The 24,300-nt window shown below is 33.7% G+C and overlaps 1 protein-coding gene across 1 annotated transcript in view; it reads right to left on the bottom strand.

Moving 5' to 3' along the window:
- LOC129756858 (integrin alpha-PS4-like) overlaps positions 1-2,921 on the bottom strand; it is a 39,198-nt gene extending 36,277 nt beyond the window's left edge. The window contains exon 1 of the mRNA XM_055753897.1: positions 2,308-2,921. Within this exon, the coding sequence (XP_055609872.1) occupies positions 2,308-2,842 (535 nt within the window). The 5' untranslated portion in view covers positions 2,843-2,921. The remainder of the gene's footprint in view (positions 1-2,307) is intronic.
- Between the last annotated feature and the right edge of the window lie 21,379 nt (positions 2,922-24,300).

Genomic DNA, 24,300 nt, shown 5'->3' with positions numbered 1-24,300 from the left:
CAACCTTTAAAAAGCATTAATTTTTCAAAACGACCATTTTTCATTTACAGTGAACAAATAGTTAAAAACCATATGTTGAGCGCTGATTTAGCCCCAAAAAAAAGTTCTTTTTCATTTTTTTTTTAAATTAAGAATAGTCTATTTTGATTTTCTTTCTAGTCAAAGTGTCTGTAAGTATAAGTTTGTTTTCGGTCTTTGGCTGGTAGGCGCGTATTGAATATACAACAGCGCGTATTTGCAAAACAGTTTCGTTCTATGGCTTTGAATATAGTTAAAAAAAACAAGTTTTTGAAGCAACTAAAAAAATTTCAGTGAAATAAAATCATGAGTATTTGTAGAAAACACTTTTTTCAACGAGTACACTCATTTTACACAGATACTTAGTACGTGAAATACACAGCAAACCAGTGATTCGCTTAGATGGGCATAGTAGAGCATGTTCCCCCATGACGAGTTGGCTAGATGATATCACCTAAAAAACTTTATATTGCTTTTTCATCCTATTCCAACACTGTTTTGTTTCAGAAATCCAAAAATTCAAAATTACATAAAATCGACTCAGTGTAATGTGTCATGTTCATTGCCTATAATGGTTTTTTATTTAATTTAACCCTTCAATGCGTATGCTAATCTACTAAACGAGTTTAAATACTTTGTTTAAAAATTTATGAAAATGACCACTCATCAAGCTTGAAGATTCCGTTTTTAAAGTTGTTGATTTTTTAACTCGATTTTTCAAAGTTCTACAATCATTCTAGTTTCTGACAAAAGAATGTGTGTGATCGGATGAGGCTCCAAACCTGTTGAATCAATCAACGACTTTCCAAAACCAACTTGTTTCAAAATATGTTTTAAATATGTGTGGGAGAGTGGGGAATCATGGGACACTTTTTTTTCGTTGTTCCCTAACTTCTTTATTATAGAAGATAAAATTCAAATAAAAAAAGGGTATGGTTTTATACATTTTCAAGGTATCATAAGGTATTTTTTTAAATTTTTATTTTCCTCAAATTCTGACGGATTAAAAAAAAGCAATATTTTTTGGATTTTGAAAAATGGTGGGGAATCATGGGCCACCAAATCCAAATTGACCAAATAACATGGAAAGTTTATGAGTTGACCCAAAACTGTGATTTCCTAATTCATTTCGTTATTTTAAAGGAATTTCAGATGATGAAATAAAAAAAAGAGCTGTGTATGATCGCATAGATTCCAAAACCTGACTCGCGAACGTTTTGGCAGAATTTCTTATAAAGGATGGACAAAATATTTTTCATAACTCTTCATTTGGCATAAGAAAACTTTACAGATAGATAAAACGTATTTCAAGTTCTGAATGTGTATAAAAACATAAAAATATAGGTGGTTCAAGATGTGTGGCCCACGATTCCCCACAAGCTATGATTTGCAAATTGGTTGCGTTTGTGTGACTTATTGATGCTTCATCAAAAATTCCTTTTCCACGTGAAAGATCGTGACAAAACTAAGATCATAAGCGCATGAGCATATTTTTGTTATGCACTTTAGGTTTCCCATCGATGAAATTGACGAGTGATTTTTTAATTATGTATGTAAATTTTTCTAACTTTTTTTAGCTTGATAAATAAAAGAAGCATATGATGCGTATTTCAGTCAAAACATATAGGAATATATGCTCACGCAAAGCGACGACGATGACAGTTGGTTTGAGATTTTTATCTCAACACACATCTGAGATATTAAAAGTGGCCCACGTTTCCCCATGGTCCACGATACCCCACTCTCCCCTACTAGTGATGTTATTTCTTTCCTATTTTTTTCACATCAATCAGTATTACAAATGACACGAGTGAATTTCTCTCGATATTTTGCACAACTTTTGAGAATCCATGACTCAAATTCTCGAGTCCTAGCGTTCTTGAGATAACTTTATTTCAGTTAGTGTTGTTTAAAACCAACACCCAACACTATGTACTCAACGGTTATCTTTAAAACATTAATTTCTTTAGAATTGTTTTGAATATTCTCGGAATTTCATGCATGATAAGGTCACAGACTTTTCGTCTACAAAAACAACGCAGATTTTTTTCGGTAGCCTTGGCTGTGAAATCTCGCTCACGGCAAGTTCGACCGGTATTTCAAAACCTGTTTTCGTTATACAATAAAACAGTGTCAACAAACAAAATCGAATGCTTCCAGATGTTGATATCGAGATGTTTGATTCAATTTATTAATGACAAAAGAGATCAAGCTCCCTCACAGTTCCGCCAATGGTGATCATTATGGGAAACACTTGTTAAGCAGTAAGAAGTTCAGTCAGATAATTACTTTTCCGATAGCTGAATGCCTGTCGCTGCTCCCGGGATGTTGCATTTTGCAGTCTGGTATAACAGGCCCCTGTCATCGAGTATCGATCATCAACGGTGCCAATCATTCTTGGTGCACACCCAACCAGAATGTCTTCCTCCGGCAGGCCACCCAAGGTCGCGCCAAAATATTGCCCATCTTTGATGACGCCATCCTCGTAGCCACGATAGCTGAGATCTGTTTGCTCTTCACAAGTACTGGCAGCATCAAATTGACACCGGAATACCGCACCCGGCTCACGAACTTCCCGCAGCTTCAAAGAACTTGAAGAGGCTTTCGGAGCACCAACGAAAATGTGACTCTTCTGAAGCTGAAGAGCCATTCCAAAGTATGTGCGATTACGGATTTGATCGGCCGGCAGACGAGGAACGCGAAACACAACATTCGGCACAGGTGAAATATTGTACGCACTGCTGAGTCGACAAAATGCCGTAAGCAAAATAAACACTAGCGTCGTCGTGTTCGCGGTAAACAAACGCGGCCCCCGGTGAGTCATTTCGCAGTGTCGTCGTCGCGTTTCGTTTGGATATCGCGTTGTACGAGATTTGCGGCGGAAGATCGCGACTTGGTCTCCGTTCAAGCTCCAAGCTGATACTGACAGCGCGAAAGTTCTGATCTGAGGAAAGCCTGTTGATGGATTTCATATTAGCCTCTGTAAACGAAACAGGCCGAGAATTATTGGACTTTGATGAGTAATGCGTCGACGTTGTTGCTGTTGCAGCTATTATTTGAATTGCTACTGGATCATTGGATCGCCAAGCACGCGATGAAATGCATACTAATTTGAACCATGACGTTTTAGTTGTTCAAAATGACTAATCCCTGGTCACAGTGAAGCTTTTTCACATTTTCGGAAGCTTGTTAAAAATATACTTATGCTTTGACTCAGTGAGGTTCTGGGAAAAATAATGAAACGATTCCTTCAATGTTCAATGTGGTTTAATTATATCTAGGTAGGGGAGATAAGAACATAATGGCCACCTTAAGGAAAACGCTTATTTAACCATAGAAAATAGCTATAATATGGAGGTTACATTATTGTTTCGTGTTCAGACACTTGAAAAGCCTATTTCCTAACGGGCTGAAACTTAAAAAACTAGATAAAAACCTTAAAAAATGCTTTTTAAAATTTTTGCCAAAAGTTGAAAACCAGCCACTGTAGGGGCATAATGAGAACCCCCCTAGTATAAGCACCATTAATCAGGGCACGATAAGCGTTTTCTGCCGGTGAATCTAGCAGCGAATTCAACTCGATGAAGTCAGGTGAGTTGGAGATTCATCAAACAAAGCAATAACAAAATAATCTAGGTCTGTTTGTAGAATACAAATAATTCACACATGTTTGAATTATGTTTCTGGTGCTTTGTTTGGCGGATGATGTTGCTAGCCGTATAATGTAACAATAAAAAAATCTATCATTAATTCTTATTAAATTTTCTATTATATTCTATTATTTTTTTATTTAAAATCAAAAAAAATATGATGGTAGAGATTGTGAAACAATGTGAACATCATGTTGCAGTACGTACATTATAGATCAATATGATTTTAAGATCATAAGAGCTTATTTCGTGATGCTCAAAAATTATAATAATATTAATTTTAGTTACTTGAGAACCTAGCTGATTTTTTTTAAATATCTACGTAATGATGATTAGGAGATTTCTGTTTTTGTGAAAAATTTATGCTATTGGAAGTACGAAACAAATCCTCATGAAAATTTATTTATGAAAATACGTACTTTTGTAGAAAAGACTAGTGCTTATTATGCCTTGGGTGCTCATTATGCCCTTATTTCCCCTATATTCCACAGTTTATCCGTAGTGGTTTCTAGTCAATCATAACGCTAATAACATTATAGCTGAAGGGCTGAAATCACATCAAGAGAAAGAAAGTTGCATCAGCAACCGATCGGAAATTACTAAGTGAAATGGCTTCCTCAATTGGGGGGTTTGGTTCAAAATGAAAAAAAAAATGCGATTTAAAAGTTGCTATGGCACTATCCAATCTAAAGCTTTTCATTGTAAATCCGTTAATGAAATGTTATAGAAAACCCACTTAGGGGCCGCCCAGATCCCACGTGGACAAAAAGTGAGATTTTTAACACCTTAACCCTCCTTCCCATCCTCCCGACCCTCCGTTGACATACGAGCTCATTTGGTTGACCCCCTGTCCACGTGGAAAAATTGTAATTTAATTATAAAGGGTGTTCGGATCAAAAAGTGGTCATACAAAATTGCGTGTAAATCGATTATTTGTTTATTAAAAATTCGAAGAATCTTTCTTTTTGAAGTTCAATCTGTATAAAAAAAATACTCAGTTAAAATTCCGGTCGACCTAGTCCAAATTGGTGAGACTTTCGTTTGACGCCTGCCATCAGATTTTGTACGGTCACCTTATCCACTTTTTTCGGCGCAGAACGCCAGTTTGCTTTGAACTGTTTCCCGCTGTTTACAGTTTTTTGGGTCTTCTTATGGATTTGCTTATCTGGTCGGGATTCGACCAGACCGAACTGAACGCCATAAACTTGATTTCGAGAAAATCGAGTTTAAAGTTCACAGCCCTACCAATTGATACCATTTTATAAGATATCTCATTTAATCATTTTACCATCCCATTTAGACTCTTATAAAGCCGACGAGCATATACTGGTAGATTTCTGATTACACAATAAGCCGTAAACTGAATTTTTATAGCAATATGTTTGCACCCAGTTCACTCTGGTCGAACCAAAATGTTTTAAAAATTGCCATGCGCTATCACTTGACTGGGCAATTTGTTCTAAACGTAGGAGCCTACTAATAGGCGCTTTACGAGCAGCACGCAACGAGTATGGCTGATGCTTGGAAAATGTTTTTTTTCGTTGAGCCAGAGTGAACCGAGCCATACAAATTTCGCACTTTTGAAATCAGGAATATCTTTGATTGTTACTTACCGGTTGCGTTCTGAACGACAGTAAGCAATAAAATAAAGCATTTTTCATCGTTAAATGTTAAAAATTCTAACATCCCCTTGAGTAAATTGGAAAACAAAACTCAAGGGATTCGGTTCAGTCTGGCGGAGCAAAATTTTAACAAATGCTTACAATCCGAAATACAAAGATTTTGGCCACGGGGACGTTTTTAATCATTTAATTTATCAGATATTAGTTCGTGATGAGCCGAAGAACTGTTTTGAATTGAAAAAACCAACACACATAACATTATTTCGCACAAAATTAATTTTGATGACCGAAACAGACTTTTTCTCTTTACCTCTAAGGTGGCTCTTAGTTCACTTTGGCGCAACGCTTTTTTACCATTTCCACTGTCTGCAACATTGAAATTTTCTAATAAAATCAGAAAAAATAGTAAAAATGTTCTGATTTTCATTGGACAGGTAGTTTATCATGTTTCGCCACCGCTGCAATAGATAACTCATTTTTTTTCGAATTGGCGTTTAGTTCGGTCTGGTCGAATGCAGGCCATCTATCGTTCAATATTTTTCAATTGGAAGAAGTTCTGGTGTCTTGGAAGGGTTCTTATCCTTGGGCACAACCTGAATGTTGTCAGCGGGAAACCACTATATGGCCTTTTTATCATAATGGCAGGATGCCAAATTCGGCCAAAAAAGCACAGACAAGTCTTGTTTCTTTAGAAAAGGCCGCAAACGCTTTTGAAGACACTTTTTTAGGAAAATTCCCTGGTTGCCGGTTGCCGGAAGCTGTCTGAAATCTGCCTAGGTGTGGGTTTCGTCGTCCATTAACACGCAATCAAACTTTGTCAACAACGTCGTATACAGCTTCCGGGATCTTGTTTTTGTCGTTAAGTTTTGCTTTTCATTGCGATTAGCAGTCACTCCCTTCTTATAAGTCGATAGTTCGGATCGTTTTTAAGCTTTATGCACGGTTGTAGACGATATTCCTAACTTATTGGCGACATCTCGAACGGAGAGATTGGAGTTTCGCTTGAAAGTGCTAGCCACTCATCTGTTCGTCAATGCGGCTCCCGGATTTCGATATCCCTCAGATCCCGGCTTCCAAGTTGTCGAAATACGTTTCTCGAATACATTTTTTACTTTGGTGACGGTTGATTTTCACTAGTTGTATTGTAGAAAATCAATGATTTATAACTACTGTTTGCACTTAAAATAAATGTTTTTCTTAGCGCCCGCCACAATCCCCCACACCAAAAAGCTCAGAGGAACCCCCTGGTATTGGGTGCTAGCTGTTCTCAGCGTGTCTTACAGAAAAAAGAAAAAAAACACAAAATGCTAAATCATCCCTCCGCATGGCCGCTCATGAATGCTGTTTATCATCATCACTCATCGTCGTTGGTATGCATCGCTGATACAACGGGTCTTGCCCGTACCTATGCGTCGAGCAAGTGACTGAATCTAACTTGCCATTATGTGGTTGACACAGTGTTCAATATCTGGTACCTGTTCAATAAATAGTGCTTCTACCCTATACTAAAACTAAGAAAATTTCAAAACTAATAATAAATCACTTCTGAATAGTGGTTGGATGATAATCCTCAAAATTTTTCTTTGAAATAATGTATAAGTTTGGTCTTCGACATCGTAGCGCTGCTTAAGGTATGCTGGATATGCTCAAGATATATACATGGTCATACCATCTACCAGAGTTGCGGCAATACACAAGCCAGGAACAGCTATAGTGATGAGGAAGATGACGAAGCACGTGATCGGGTGGTGGCCGATCGACCCACGAACAGTCTTCACGAAAACATGTACCGAGTTCAACTTGAGTGCGGAAATCCAGGCGCAAGTTTTCTCTGAACTTGCACACAAGCTTGTACTTGGGTTTAGTTCGAACCTAAACTCGAGCACATTTTTTGTACCCGAGTGCGCTCCCCGATGTTCGTACTCTGGTTCGCTTCGGGTTCGTACCGAGTTTTGTACTCACAGTGGCTGGCTGAACTGAAATTGAATGTGTCTGCCTGTGTATGCCTGGGTGTTGAATGTGGTATGAATTATTTTCTTCAGTTAGTTTTTCTATCGTTTGTGCGTATGTAAATCAATTTCAATGCTGTTTTTTGAACATTTTTGGAGTTATGTATGGGGTTGTAAAACCGATTCAAATATATATGGTTGGTTTTTAAAAATTGTTATGAAATTTTTTTGTCTGTCGGCCAAAAAAAAAAAGAAAAAATTTTTACCGAAAATTTGTTTTTCTGGAACTAGGTTGTTTTTCAGAAAACCGGTGATTTGATAAAATTTTTGGAAAATGCCATTTCAACTCTCGCTCCGCAAATCTCATAAAACAATGTTTATATTTCTGAGGCATTAAAAAATGCAATCATAAAATGGATAAATAATCGCATAGCGAGTAGAAAACATGGAAATTTTGAAAAATTTGAATCCTTGTTTAATTTTTGGCATTTCGGCGAGTTGTGAAAATTCAAGGTAGAATATTTAGAAAGAACATGAAAGTATTATAGGTGGAAAGATCAAAGCTAGAGCGCTTTGGGTAGAAGAAATTGAATAGTTGGTGAAAATGTGAGCAGGGCTTTTGTTGTGTGAACAGCTTTTGAACTACTTGCGTGATTCTTTGCCGCGCGCCGTTTCAATGTTGATAGGAAGCGATGAAGAAACCCATCGCATTCCTACCCACATTGAAACACGGACGGGTCGAACACATGTGAGATTGTATCCGACCGGGCAAAAAATCACCCAAGCAGCGCTCACATGTGCTGTTCTATTGCTAAGCCAATTCTATCGATGCGTGCTACTTTTTTAGGTACATCGGATGGTTGCTACTTTTGTTTTCGCATATTATCCATCCGATGCCTTACTTTTTTGCCAAATGCATCGTGGTGAATTGTGTTGTAATTTTTGTTATCCCATTTCCCCCCTTCTTTAGCCAAGTGATTCTGTTATCTTATTTTAATCGCCGCTGGGATATATTCTTGTTTAATTTTTGGCATTTCGGCGAGTTGTGAAAATTCAAGGTAGAATATTTAGAAAGAACATGAAAGTATTATAGGTGGAAAGATCAAAGCTAGAGCGCTTTGGGTAGAAGAAATTGAATAGTTGGTGAAAATGTGAGCAGGGCTTTTGTTGTGTGAACAGCTTTTGAACTACTTGCGTGATTCTTTGCCGCGCGCCGTTTCAATGTTGATAGGAAGCGATGAAGAAACCCATCGCATTCCTACCCACATTGAAACACGGACGGGTCGAACACATGTGAGATTGTATCCGACCGGGCAAAAAATCACCCAAGCAGCGCTCACATGTGCTGTTCTATTGCTAAGCCAATTCTATCGATGCGTGCTACTTTTTTAGGTACATCGGATGGTTGCTACTTTTGTTTTCGCATATTATCCATCCGATGCCTTACTTTTTTGCCAAATGCATCGTGGTGAATTGTGTTGTAATTTTTTGTTATCCCATTTCCCCCCTTCTTTAGCCAAGTGATTCTGTTATCTTATTTTAATCGCCGCTGGGATATATTCTTGTTTAATTTTTGGCATTTCGGCGAGTTGTGAAAATTCAAGGTAGAATATTTAGACCCGTCCGTCCGAATGTGTTCGACCCGTCCGTGTTTCAATGTGGGTAGGAATGCGATGGGTTTCTTCATCGCTTCCTATCAACATTGAAACGGCGCGCGGCAAAGAATCACGCAAGTAGTTCAAAAGCTGTTCACACAACAAAAGCCCTGCTCACATTTTCACCAACTATTCAATTTCTTCTACCCAAAGCGCTCTAGCTTTGATCTTTCCACCTATAATACTTTCATGTTCTTTCTAAATATTCTACCTTGAATTTTCACAACTCGCCGAAATGCCAAAAATTAAACAAGAATATATCCCAGCGGCGATTAAAATAAGATAACAAAAATTTGAATGAAAAAAAATGAAAAAATTATCAAAATGACACAAATGGAAAAACGACCAAACAATCAATATCAAAAATAGCTAAATTGACAAAAAAAGATGAAAATTCAAAAAATGGCAAAAATATCACAAATGCAATAAATGAGCAAAATATTAACCTTCCAAAGCTGTTCGCAAAACATCCGTTTCGGGGAAATTTGAGTTGCAGTTTGATGACGTTCCCCCGGCCGAAAATGTTATCCGATTTTTATGATATTATATTCATTGTGTAGGTTATTTATTCAAGCTACACAACATTTCAAAATTAAGGCGATATGTATTACAAGCTTTGAGGAAACTGGTTCAGAAAGAAAAAAATTTTAAAAAAATATATTTTTTAAATACTCATAACTTGTGGCAGCTTTTCTGTATTTGAATGTTTAATTGATGTTTGGACTTGTCAAGAGTGTACATCTATCCGACGATGTTTAGATATGTTGGGATGCAATGAATGTTTTGACCGCCATTCAGTATCTTCCGCTTGAAAAAAGTCTTACTTTAAAACGACATCCAATTTTGGCTTTGCTTAGCTGTATTTCTTTTTTAATGAACCGATTTTGATAAATTAAATTTTAGTTTTTTGTCGTTAATTTGATTGTCATTTTGATAGAACATAGTTGGTCTTTCAATAATCCCAGTTTTTCAATATATTGGCATGATGTTCATATTGACCCGAACAACTTTGGAGGGTTAAAAATGACATCAAATATTTTCATTTCGAAACTAACAAAACAGGAAAATAAATAAAACTCATAATTATTTAGAAGATTCGTTGGATGGATTTCATTGTGCTAACTTACCACTGGTAAGATGTTAGAAAATTGAAATACCTCATTTTATTGAATACCTACCAAATTGAGAATTACATATATTTTTTTTATTTGTTCTATAATTAATTTGTTATACGAACTTTACAGGCCCTTATAATACAATTTTTATAAATTGGTTTTACAGTTGTATTTCGCATCATTTATTTATTTTATTGATTTTTTACACAATTCCTTTATAGAAAAAATATGTTTATCATACTCAAAAGCTCATAACAGGCCGTACTAGATAATTCGAGTGTTTGTAGACTGGATTAGTCGTACTTGAAAAAATGTTTTTAGCGTCCGTCTTTATAACGTCGTTTAAGTCTTTAATCGTTTTATTAATAATTTATCATGATTCCATTTATTTTTTACTAATTCACATAAAAATGAAATCAATCATTTCAATGTGTTGCTCAGTAATATGGAAGTTGAAAGAAAATTATTGAAATAAACATCGAAACTATACAATTTTTATAATCATTTTTCAAATGAACGATTAAAACTATTTTCATTTTGTTAAGTTTTGAGATACAACAAACAGCGAATTGGAAAGCGAATTTTGAAAATAAAAAAACGATTTATTTGTAATCAAATTTTTAAAAATTTCGGATTGCAAAACATTATTTTTGAACCTCTGTGTTGTACGTTGAAGGTGAACAAAATTGTACTGATCATCTGAACATCATTTTAGCGTATGATTAACAGTAGTTGTTGATTTTTTTTTGTAAATTATTTATTTGAAACGGCAGGTGTTGATGATAAAGATGAATTTATAAACGAAAAAACGATAAAAATCGGATTTTATTTCATCGACAGAAATTTTATTGATGATTTTAGATTTGGATGGTAACATTATAAAATTGTTTGTTTTATACGGAACTCGAATGTTGATATAAAACAAAGATTTCAAGTGATTATTTATCATAATCGGTTGAAAATTGTAGAAGTTATGGCCAAGGTTGCCGATATCACAGAATAATTTATAATTTCAGAGCATTGCGAGTATATTTTCGTCACAGATCCTGTGTTATAGAATACCCGATCAGGAGAGCATATCAAAATAATAACTCAAACGTATCTCACCAAGATATTTGCATCTGATTCAGTTATAAGTAAGTACTGCAAAATTTTGATTTTAAGTTTCTCCAATATGAATTATATCTATTTCTGATTGTCAGACTTGAATGGGATTGAGATAATTTTCAATCATACAGAATTTTTTCTGGTTGTCCCAAAATAAAATTATTATATCTTATTTTGATATATGTACAACTTTTTCTGAAACACGGACATCGAAGTCAACGGCCCAAACCGTACATTAATGAGTTTCGCTACACAGATCATTAAAATTGGATCCAATTTTTAGGAAACCAAAAATGGAACATGATTTTAGAAAATAATATGGTTTAAAGACATTCCACTAGTCATTTTTCTCGAAGCACTCATATCTTGATAAGTTATAATTTTGATAGGTTTTGTTCTGCCCAATATCAAACTATGCTATCTGAACGAGATATAATCTTGAAAGGAGCATATCTAAAATTGATATAATTTAGCTATGATCGTATAGATTTTTTGATATAATTTGAGATATTTTAACATCCTACGAGTACTGAATAATAACTCATTTAGATAGGAAAAAATTAGTATCAAAATATCTCATTTGATATAATTTAGTTTTTCCCTCCTGATCGGGTACAGTATTCACAGATTTTTGAAATTTGGTATGTCTTTCCAAAAAAAAATTCAATCCATATTTACTTTGGGATTCTGACTCAAATTCATGAAAATGTCGTAAAGTTAACATTATCGTATTAAAACATTACAAAATCGTATTCAAACACTACTTTACGATAATAATAATATTAGCATTTTCAAATGATTTAACAAACCACAGCGCAAAATAGAGTTACTAATCTTAGTATAGGAAGAATAAAACATGGTTAATCTAACACGCTTCGAACTTAAATTAATCAATGGCTTACCAGAAGGTCATTATTTTAACTAAGCAAAATCTGACCATCGGAAGGGGTTGAGATTGAGCCTCAAGCGTGAATGAGATTAAAAAATATTTTACTCGGAAGATGCACAAAAAACAAATTTTTCATTATTAACTTTTTTTCCCCACTAGCCGATTGATAAATTTAAATAATTTTCTCAAAGCCTAAATCAAGACAAATATTTTACCCGAAGACAACATCATGATTGGAATTGAAACAAAAAAGTTACCTAAGATGGTCAAGCGCTTACACTTTCTGCATTAGATCCCTTTTCCTTAATTCTGAACATGGATGCGCGCACACGAGTTCGCACCCGGGTTCGAACACGAGCTCGAACTTGTACCCTGCACTTTGAGAGCGGTGAGTTTAAATGGGTGCGTGTTGAACTTGCGCCTCGAAAGTTGTGTGCAAGTAAGTGCAAAAACTTGCGTGCACTTCGAACTCAAGTTGTACCGTGAAGACTGCCCACGAATGTGCCCATTGACCATCAAAGGCGGTTTTTCAACAATGACATCATCAACGTGCACAGTCCTCCTAACTTCGGAAGTACCGGTGACGACAACAACGAATTACACGCGCTGGTGGAGCGTGAATACGACCGCTGCCCAAATCATGATATCAAGAAAGTCATCGGGGATTTTAAAGCTCAGGTCCGCCAGGAGGAGGAATTCAAACCGACAATTGAATGTTTCAGCGCGCACCAGCTGACCAACGAAAACGGCCTTAGACTTATTGATTTCGCTGCCTCCAAACGAATGGTCGTACGTAGTACCTTTTTCCAGCACCGCCTCCCACACAAGTACACTTTGGAGATCACCGTACCAAACGCAATCACAGATCGACCACGTTTTGATTGACAGCCGGCACTTCTCGAACATCATCGACGTCAGATCCTGTCGAGGTGCCAACATTGAGTCAAACCAATATCTGGTGATGATGAAGGTGTGCCCAAAACTCTCAGTAGTGAATAACGTACGAATCCAACGGCCGCCTTAGTTAAATATCACATGAATTAAGCAACATGAGGACGCAGTACACTACGCAATCGCTAACAGATGGTGAGCTTGACGAAGCTCCTCTCAAGGACTCTCGAATCTTTTGATTCAACCGAGGTCCTACATATAAGCAAGCCTTATCGGCTTTCGACAATTTTTAGGAACACAACACTAGCGCCAAAATACAATTAACGGATAGTTATTTAACCAGTGATGAACTGAAATAACACTGGGCACCGTTTTCATCAACCTCAGTTTCGTGTCTTGTCAAAAAAAGTTTTTCCGATGGTTCAATTATTCGCAGAAATTATTCTAAAATTTTATTTTCAGCGTAGTAATTTCAGCCTACTGAAACTATTCTGTGTGAAATCATGATGTTGCTATGGAGTACAATTTGTTTTGATTTCTTTTGATGAAAAAAAAATGACCCAATTATTCAAAAATTCTAGTTGTAGTAATTTATGATTTGATAGTAAGGGGTTAAATTTGAACTTTTTTTAATTTTCGCCAAATGATTATAAATTTTTTTTATCATTCCAAAATTGAAAAAGTATACGAAAAGTTAAAGGAAAGAGCAATTGAAGGACATTGTTTCAAAAATCAAACTGCGAATTATTCACAGCTCATTATCTTCAGCATTCGGTTTAACCATTCAAAACAATAAGCTTATTATGCGAAAATGTTTTATGCGTAGAATATGCTCTGTTCAAAAAGTGTCACGTTATTTGGATTATACAGTAGTTTTTCGATTTTATCACGGTCAATAAAAATTTCACCATGAATATGGTGAAATCGTGAATTTGGCGAAACTAAAAATTAAGGTGGAAAATAGTATTATTATTGTATTTAATCAATAATTTATAATGTTTTCAGTAGTGGAAACGTTTTGTACCAGTAAATTTTGATCATTAGATGTAATTATCAAAGATTACTAAACATAAAAGATCGATTTCATTTCAAATTATTTTTCTCTATAGGAATTTTAAGAATTTTTCTTTAAATAAAACCATGTACAATATCGAATTGATAGGCTACATCTAATAAAAGTGAGTAATGTAGTTCTTGTGGAAACTTAAAAGTTGTTATCTCTTATTTCAATTTTGAAAAAGAGTTCAAAGAAAAATGCAATCAAAAAATTTCTTCTGCAAATTTCAAATTTCAATATTTTAATCTTCACTCCTTTGATTAACTTAAAAGTTTACTTTTTCGAAAAATATTTTGAAATTTGCTCGTGGGTGAATTTTGACCCCCGAGGGCCTATCTGGAAGGTGGAATAATAAACAGTGATTGATAAGTAAGATCATATCACGTAAGTTACATAGTATTCCATATTTATCACAATCATATTTTTATAAGAGCTTTTATTTTATTTCAGGGCGCCGGTAGTTCAATTTCCACCGAAAAAAAACAGCATATTGTTTCAAGGCCACGACTGCGGCTCCCCTAGCAGAAGCAAAAAAACAATGCAGAGGTTAAAATAAAAATTCATGCCACTGATCGTACATATAATTAAAATTTAAAAAAAAAAGTTGTTTCATTTCAAAAAGAAAAGCAATGCAATTTATCTGTTCAAATTAATTTTATTAATATTTTAGATCAACGATTTCCCACGTTCACGGGGAGCAGCATTTACAGTAGAAACAGCCATACCCCAAGTAACAATTTAAGTTTTATTCCAACCTTAACAGTTCGCTTAAGACTATTTCCTAAAGCTACTTTATAAGCCAAAGCGCATTCTACGCTATTAGCACAACTACTTTAAAGTTAACATATGGCCAAAAGGGACCATTTTGTTAACGTTTTTAAAGCTAATTCTATACGCTATAATAAAACATCCAACAGAATAGTTTTATTCGACCTTATAGACATAGCTTTAAGAAACCTTTCAGAGCCCTCTTCAGACTATCCACAGCTCTTTTAAAACTACGTCGTGGAACCTGATAGGAATTTTACTGTGGGATCTGTGAAATCTGATAGGAATTTTACTGTGGCAGCTGTGGAATCTAATAGAAATTTTACTGTGGGAGCTTTCTGTTCCGTTTTTTCTCGTTTTATCACTTACCCTCCCAAGCATTTGATGATAGGTAAAGATTCCATTTAAAATATTTTAAAAATATTCTCATTCTCATTTTCAATATATCTAAGCAAGAAACCTACTGCAACCTCAGATTTCTGGTGAAGTATATACGAAATAGCATCAAAACTTAAGCGCGCCTCAAAGAAAATCAAGGTTGACCATATTTTAAGCATTTTTTAAATAAAAAAAATTATAATTAATGGAAAATATAAATTGGCTGAAAGGATGCAATTTTTGTTTTACATTGAAATTCATCACCTATACAACAAATAGTACCGTCAACATTGTCAAATTGATGAAAATGTCTAGTTTTTAGTATTAAAGTATTATTTACAGCAACATGGCGTCAGTAATTTCGATTCAATTTCACAATCAACATGGCGTTCAGTAAATTAATATTGAAAATCTTAAGGCAGTTGTAAAACAGTGTTAAGATGGTTTTATGACGGTTAGAAAAATGTGGTTATAAAACAATTTCAATAAACAGTTTTTAAATGGTTTTAAGAGACCTTGAATCACAGCTTCGTTTGACGTTTCTCTAAATGGAATACACGCTCATGATGGATTTATCCATTTTTGAGAAAGAGAAGTTTTTCGCAATAAATGAAAACATTTCGATTTGTTGCTTGGCAAAAGGCATTCATGCAACTTTTTGTTTTGTTTCCTTTTGACTATGAGGATGGTCAATCATCTTGAAATAACAAATAGGTATTGCTATCAAATAATCTCATACTATTTTGGAATAGAACATTTTCTATCATCAAAACCCTGGCCTCAAAGCTAAATAATAACCCGCATAAAGGAGGATTATAACCAAATGATTTTTGAAGCGAATAAAACGTTTAGCAAACGATTATTGAAATTGTAAAAACATTGCCTGAATCGTGAATTCCGAAATGATTGAATTTTGAATTTGTAGTTAGATTATGTAAAACAGTTAAAAACTGTTAAAACAGTTGTATGGGAAAACAATTGGAAGCGATAAAACGATTCTTTAAAACGTCCTTCGGATGTTTTGCTTACTATTACCAGAACTGCCTTACGCTTTAAATAAATCGTTATTTTCAATGATCGGCCAATGCTAGTGGTCTTCATTCTGAATACATCATCTGACACTTGTTGAGGCTGATTTAGAATGAGCATTTTCGATTGTGATGAAATACAATTTCTCCGTCTTTGCTGAGTTGAAGCCGGTTTCTGCAGTCTTCCAGAAATTTTCAAGGACGGTTTATCTGAAAATAATTTTGTTAGTTCTGGATTGGATGACGTAAATAAAGATCAACTTCGCATTGAGAGACAGAGATGGATAAATAAAACAAGTAGTTTAATAGGCGTACTTGTAAATGAATTTTCTAATACATTTATTCTCATCGAATCACAAAAACCGTTTATTCACAGTGGGCTTTTATTCGAACCCTGAGAATTGAGCGAATAATGATGTGGACTGATTTGCGGTTGTTTTGAAATTTGAATGCGGATACAACAAAGTTGTTTTTATTTTTAAGATGAATTTAGCTGTGTTAATTTATATCATTTTGATAGCACGTTTTTCTCAATTTTGAGTGATAATCCTTTCAAAACAGGTTATGCTATCTCAAAAAAAGGTAAAAAAGTTTAAGCGTGTATACGTTCTTCTCGATTGTCAAATCATCTGTCACTTAGTTTTATCATGCCTACATCCAATGTTCCAATAAAACAGTTTTTCAACTTGGCTTGAACGCTAGTTTTAAAAGCGCATTGAGAGCATTATTAAAACCCTTACCAAAGCTCTAATAAAAACAGGAAAGTATGTGTTTTATTGAATCTTTAGCAATACTTTTGCAACTTTTTTACAACACTCTAAAGACAGTGTTTTATTCAAGTTTTAGCAAAACTTTCAGGGCTCTTTTAAAACACACGATAAATGAAGCATTTCCTATGTTATAATAAAACCGTTTTAAAAATGGGATGCCATCGAAAAGTCTTCATAAAACAATATTAAAACTCAAAAAAGCCAATTGGCTTGATCTGTGTTACTTGGGTACGATTAATTAAATGAAAATTCGTAGCAAAGTATCATCTGATGGTTGGCTTGATAGGATTTTTGGGTCAGAACCAAACAACCATATTTATGTTCCTGTAGACGCGTAATTTAACTGATAAATCTATATATTTTTCAGCGTGTATGGCCCGCTTAACGAAGCGTGAAACGAAGCATTTGGAATCTGTGGCAAACAGGAAACGGAAGCATAATGTGATCCTCACAAAATGTTAATTCAATTGCTCGAATCACAATGCCACAGTGAGGATATCATTATCATTATCTTATCATCAGGTTAGATAGTTGAAATCCTATTGTGCTTGTATCTTGCAAAAAGAAATTCCAAACTAAATCGCGTCAATCATTATGCCAAAAGTATGAACACAAGGACTTACTAAGGCATTTCCCCACTTGTCAGACAAACAGCTGATTCCGCATGTTTACATTTTCTTGGCATATCGTGGTAGGGTAAACATAACAACAACATTACGTATGTTCAATGACCAGATAGTAACGATATGAAATTGGCAATGCAATTGTAGTGGTTTGGCAAGCGCACCTTGGTGAGGAGCATATAAATTCTTTATTTAATGATCTGTAAATACATAACAAGTTAAGACGTGAAGGTTTGTTGATGCTTTTATTTTTTTTTGTTTCGATTATAGTCGTTTTACCATCATTATGGCATTCGCGACTTTATCAACGTTGCAGTTGGCGGATCGTTATTGAAAAACTATCCGGTACAACTGCGTTCGATGTTTACTCTTGGGCTTGAACTCGCGGACATCGGCTCAGGAGGCAACAGACTTGCCAACTGAGCTATATCACAAGCCCGTTGATGCTTTTAATTAAAGAAGTTTTTAAAAGAAAGCATTGAACAGTGCTTATCATCAAAGATCAAAATGGCGACCAGTTGGTGTTTACATTTTTCAAAACAAAAAACAAAAAGCTACCCTACCTCAATCTGTCTCAGGAAATACTCTATTAAGACCCAAACCCACCTCCTTCCGCCCTTCCCAACCTCTTCGTGAATAGGCAAACATATTTACGTAAACGTAAAGTTACGTCACGTTGAGTAGAAATGGCGCATACGTAATTTTGTTTTCATAATGTTATGTTGGTATTTTTTAACATTTCTGAAAATATTTTTATGTTATTAGGTCGAGCTTGGTATCTTCTATAGTTCAACTGCAAAAAACACAAATCGGTAATGTTGGCGCATACGTCAGTTTACCAGATTACGGCAGTCAACTTAGACTCTTAAAGTGTGCTCCCCGAAATTTGTTTTATGGGCAGATGATCCTTTGTTTATGATATGTAGAAATCGTAGTTCTTTTTACACATTTTAAGGCAAAGCTAGCAGAACTATATTTTGATCTTCCAACCATTCAGACAATACTGAACGCTGTCTAATCAGGATTGCCGACGCCACCCTTTAAAATAAACAAATTAAACAAAGAAATCAGAGACGCTTATTCTTTTCGAAATCGCTCAAATTCACCCACATCTTTATATGATTCGCATAACCAAATTTTTTTACTTTTTTAGAGCGGCTAACCAAGCACAAATAACTAAACTAGCATAAGCGTAACGTTAAAATACTTATGTCGATAATTACAAGTGTTTTTTAAATCCAGATGACGATTTTATAGACTGTACAGCTAAAGTAAGCAGTTCAACGACATTTTCATGTTATTGAATACTCATTTGCCATAACATAAACCATAAAAATATCATGAACCATGACGCTCTACGCTTTTGAACAAAAATTAAGGTCCTGGAAATGGTTTCTGAATGATTTCAAAAAAAAAAGCGTGATAAAATCGAAACAATAAACGTGATAAAACCGAGCGTGAATTTGGCGAGTATTGATAAAATCGAGCAGTGATAAAATCGAAAAACTACTGTATATTTTAACAATTTTGAAAAGATGAATACAGTAGTTTTTCGATTTTATCACTATTCGATTTTATCAATACTCGCCAAATTCACGCTCGATTTTATCACTGTTATTGTTTCGATTTTATCACGCTTTTTTAGAAATAATTCAGAAATTATTCCCAGGACCTTAATTTTCTATCAAAAGCGTAGAGCGTCTTTGTTCATGATATTTTTTATGGTTTATGTTATGGTATATACAATATATAGATATTGAATAATATGAATATAGCATTCAACTGCTTACTTCAGTTAAACAGTGTAAAAATCGTCATTTGGATTTTAAAAATACTTGTAATAATCGACATAAGTATTTTAACGTCACGCTTATGCTAGTGTTGTTATTAGTGATTGGTTAGGGGGTGGGTGGGTGAATTTTACCATTTTCAAAAAAGATATGTGTCCCTGATTTCTTTGTTAAATTTGTTTATTTTAAAGGGTGGCGTATGAACATCCTTTGAAGAATTTACTTGCTAACTTGCTTAGAATTCAACAAAAATATGTTTTCTCTATGGAACTTTCATTAATGTGAGCAAAATACATGCAAAGTACTCACTGCGTTGCTCCAATTACTTAGCCGCCGTACCAATTGTTTGCCGTTTCGATGATCCGATTCTTGGCCACCAGCAATGTGCAATAGATCTTTACCAACAATGCTCAATTGACAGTTAACAGAATCGTTGGCTATTCTGAATATAAGGCCACTGACAGAATGACGTCAGCTGAGCGTAAAGTTCTATGCGACGATGGAACACCGGGCTTCACTCATACAACAAAAAGGCTTTTGAAAAAATTTATGAAATTTAGTTGGAAGGGAAGCACAAAATAAGCTTTCATTTCAAAAAGTCGGAAGTCCAGAATTTCCGCAATTTTCTTTTTTTTAATTTTTAAAACTTTAAACTTTTTACTCATTTAAACAAAGTGATGATTATAAACACCTCAGGTTGTTTCGTAATATTTGTGTACCACAAGAATCATTGGTTTATGAATGACAACCAAACCTTCATCAGGCACGGTGTGTTTCGTAGAAGGACTTAAAGAAAAAAAATACAGTAACGCTAATTTTTGCATGGGCTGAAATTAGAGCTTTTTCCGGTTCATTTTCACCAAAAATTAAAATATTCTGTCGGTGACTCCCCATACAAAACATTTTTTTGAAAATTTTCTATTTGAATTTTTTAAAAAATAAATATATTTTTAGTATTTTATAATTTCACAGATGCTTATTATCTTAATTTTGACTTTCACTACTTTTAAATTAAACAAATAACTCAACAATGTCATCAGAAACTTTGAAACCCTTTTTTTCTTTTTTATTTTAATTAGTAACAGAGCTGTTTAAACGTAAAAATATGCCAAAAAAGTATATTCTAATCCTTAAAATTCAATATTGGCTGGCAAATCCTGTCAGCAGTCTGAGAGAGTCAAATTATCTGAAATTATTAGAACTATCTAGAATAATTTAAATCCTTATATGAATCCATCTGAATCCATTGCTGTCATTAGATTTCCTGATTGTGGCAACACTGGAGGGAATTTTATTTAAAAAATACTGAATGTTGAGGAAAATCAGTTAACACTAGGAAGCGCTGTAACTTTTTTTTGTGAAAACACGTATCGTGATGCGATCTAGAGTAGAAACGTTTGTCTTAACCGAAGCTTTTATAAATTAAGAAAATCAATATTCAAAAGTAAACGATCCGTTTAAAACAATTTTTAAAGAAAAATTAGTTTTTATACTTCTCCTGATTTAATTGTCTCAAAATTCTATCTGCACTTCAGACTCAAAGCAAATCGCTACAGCAGTTCAATCTAGTTCAATTTGTTACTGTTTTTTGATACAATGATCATGAAAAACCCGGGGTTTCCTGTAATCTAGTTATTTAATCATTTTCCAATCAAATTTTTGTAACCCTGCTGTACTCTGTGATTCTTCCATTTTATTCAAGGAGCATCACTGTTAAGGTTAAATAATCAAAGCTTCTATGGTTTCCAAACCACTATATTATTTAAAAAATTTGAATCCCTTGTTTTAAATCGAATTTATAGTATTTTTTGGAAATAATTTTATTATATTTATTAATATATTATATTTATTAATATATTAGTCTAAAATTCTGATAAATTTGAAATTTTTCCAAAAAATGCGTTTCAAACCTTTTGCCGATCTTAAATTTACAAAAATCAACAGAATTGTCGTGAATTGCGAAAGTGAATTGCAAATGATCGATAGTAAGCTAGCCTGCAGCGCGTAAGACTCATCATATTTTGTTCATCCATTTCTTATTTTAGTTATTCAACTGTACACTGAAGTTTTTCTTTATTATTAAATAGAACCTCAATGAAGCATTGATGTTACAGTAAAGCAATCATCACCCTTTTTACTTTATACCAATGATGGTCAAAATTATAGAAATAATATTTGAATAAACAATAGAAACGCATAAAACAAAAAAAAATAAAACGCATAAATCTGGTCTTAAGCCGTCGATAAAATTAAAATTTCTCTTTAAAAAAATCGTTTTTCATCTTTTGTTGATCATGAAATCCAAAATATCATCAATACTTCAATTCTTTAGCAAAAATGAAGTTCAAATGATTGATAGAAAATTTATTCACTTAAATATGAGAAAAATAAATTTAAAATAAATGTTATGTAGCGAAAGCTAAACGGATTTCAGTGCAAGTACTTTAACTATTAACTAAATTTTATATTTTAAATTTAATTAAAAACTGGTCTGCTAATAAATGTCTAAAATTAAACTAAGATAAACAAAGTTAAAAAATGCCATAAAAGAGTGGTGTCATCAAAAATTTTATTTATGTTTTCTAAAGGGCGTACCCATATGCACCAGAGCCTGCATATGGTGGAACTATTTTAAAGAACAATTTTGAAAAAAGAAAAGATTTTAAATAATTTGTGGGAAACAAATCAAATGGTGTTGAACTGTTCTTATTCCTGTATCATTTTTTGAACAAGAATAAGTTCTCCAAGATTTACACATACGAATATAAATTCAAGTTACATTTAGATAACACCAATTATAGCAATGATATCACAAATAATAAAAAATTTTAAAAAAAATGTTCATTTAAAAATGAGTTTTCAGAAAATATAAATCACTTATTTTTCCAGGCGTTGAAATTTTTTAATGTTTCAGTATGACAAAAACTTGAATAAAAATAAAAAAAAATAAATTTTCAATGAAAAAAATTACTATTCCATTGCACTGGAATAATTTTACAGATAAAAATTTTTAAATATGGACAACAAATCTTCAAAAAATCAAAACGTATGGGGACTCACCGACCAAATATTTTAATTTTGCCTGAAAATGATTCAAAAAAGGCTAAATTTTCCATTTCTGAAGAAATTAGAGTTACTGTATTTTTTCTTTTAAACATCTTCTATAAACACACCGTGCAGGGGGACCGATTCAGAAACGAATTATGAACTTTCTCTTCTTTATGAACATTAAATCCCTTTGATGAAATCTAAACTTACATATTTTGTTAGCAAACTTTTGAAACTGAACACTTCAAAAAATTTCTCCAATATGTATACAGTACTTATGAAGGACTGATAAAATCTGAATAAAGCGAATCAATCTAGGGAAAGTATTTCAGATGGCATGGGCTTATCTAGACTAGCCCAGGTTTTTAGCGTAGAGTTTAAAAAAAAAGTTGGTGTGGTCCAGCTGCCAGAATATTGAGGTAAAATATCAGTATCTGGCCCCGATTGATTCACATTTTTGAAATTTTTTAAAGAGATTTCACATTCATAATTTTTGCGAATTTTTGAGACAATTTCATCAAAATAAAAATCAAATACGTTTTGATCGGAAGTAATACTGAAAGGTTTGAGCAGTGTCAAATAAACGAATTATTAAAAAAACGACTTGAATGTTGTTGTTGTGAAAGTGATATTGTAACATTGAATTGAAATATCTTATTTTGAACTTTTCTCATCGATTAGATTTTTCCAAATATTATAAAAATTGCTTAGAAGAATTTCCTGACTTGAATGCTAACTAGACAAATTCAGGAATGCTAAACCTAACGACAGATTCATTTACGACATTTCTATGGTTCTGTGCATCATGATGTGTTGTCATTTATAAATCATTGTTTAAATTATTCCTTATGAGTTTTTATAGACCATAAGTTGATAGTAAAATACTCTAGGAGACTTGCGATTGCGACACATAGGGTTATTTTCACTACTAAACGACTATCTTCATATTGTGGAGTTTGGCTTCATAAAGTAAGAAATTGAAAAATTCCTTGAATGGTATTTCAAAATTTTGCCCTTTTGAATTTGTTAGCTGAGATTATGAGCTTCTAGCAAGAGCCATCTCGAATGCCCGGGGCGTTGCACAGTGGTTTGACACGCCAAATAGATGTTAGAATGTAAACCTTACTAAAAAATTTTTTTTTTATTCGACTCACATCTAATATTTTAAGGAATAATTGAAAAGAAAACGAAATTTTCCTGAACTTCCAACTTCTGTTTCAAGGAAAAAAATTAGAACAAAAATCTAAAAAATTAAATCTGAGTATATGGTTCCCAAGCAATAGAAAACGATTCCAAAACTCAATTAATTATGTATTTTATATACTAAAGTCATAAATTGCGATTGATCTAACAGTTTTTAGATAAGAAAAACATCTTAAGACTTGTGAGTTGCTTAATTTCACTTGTTTTTTTTTTTATTTCGAATCACTGTGTTCTGTAGGAGACCACGTGGCATTTGCTCGGCAGATTACAATGCAAATGCTGTTCGTACGCATACCAATATACCTTCGATTCATGGTTCCCAAATAGCGATTTTTGCATTTTCAATGCTTGGATATGACTTTTAGTTAGTCGAATCACTTATGTTCTCCAACTTATTTCGAAGCTTGAGTTGATAGAAACAGTCTTATCATACAACCCAATAAGTATGAAAACATTCGTGCGTAGTTTTAAATGAATTTTAAGAGAAAACATCAGCCCAAAAATACCTCTTTAATGAACATGTTTTTTTCCAGCTTCCAACACTGGTGGTGTATATCGATTGAAGTTGCATGCCAAGAAAAGGATCAAAATAAGTTTTAAATTTTTATTCAAAACCTAAATAAATATTCATTCTTTTGTCTTTCAAGTATTTTTTGATTATTTTCCGAGCTTAACTGTAGATATGAGTATTTATTGCAAATTTTTCAAATGAATGTCCGCGTTTGAAATCGCATGTGAA

Source organism: Uranotaenia lowii, chromosome 3 (genome assembly GCF_029784155.1).
Source record: "Uranotaenia lowii strain MFRU-FL chromosome 3, ASM2978415v1, whole genome shotgun sequence".
Classification (NCBI taxonomy): Eukaryota; Metazoa; Arthropoda; class Insecta; order Diptera; family Culicidae; genus Uranotaenia; species Uranotaenia lowii.
Note: the sequence above shows the minus strand (reverse complement) of the source record. Positions and strands in the feature narration are given on the sequence as shown.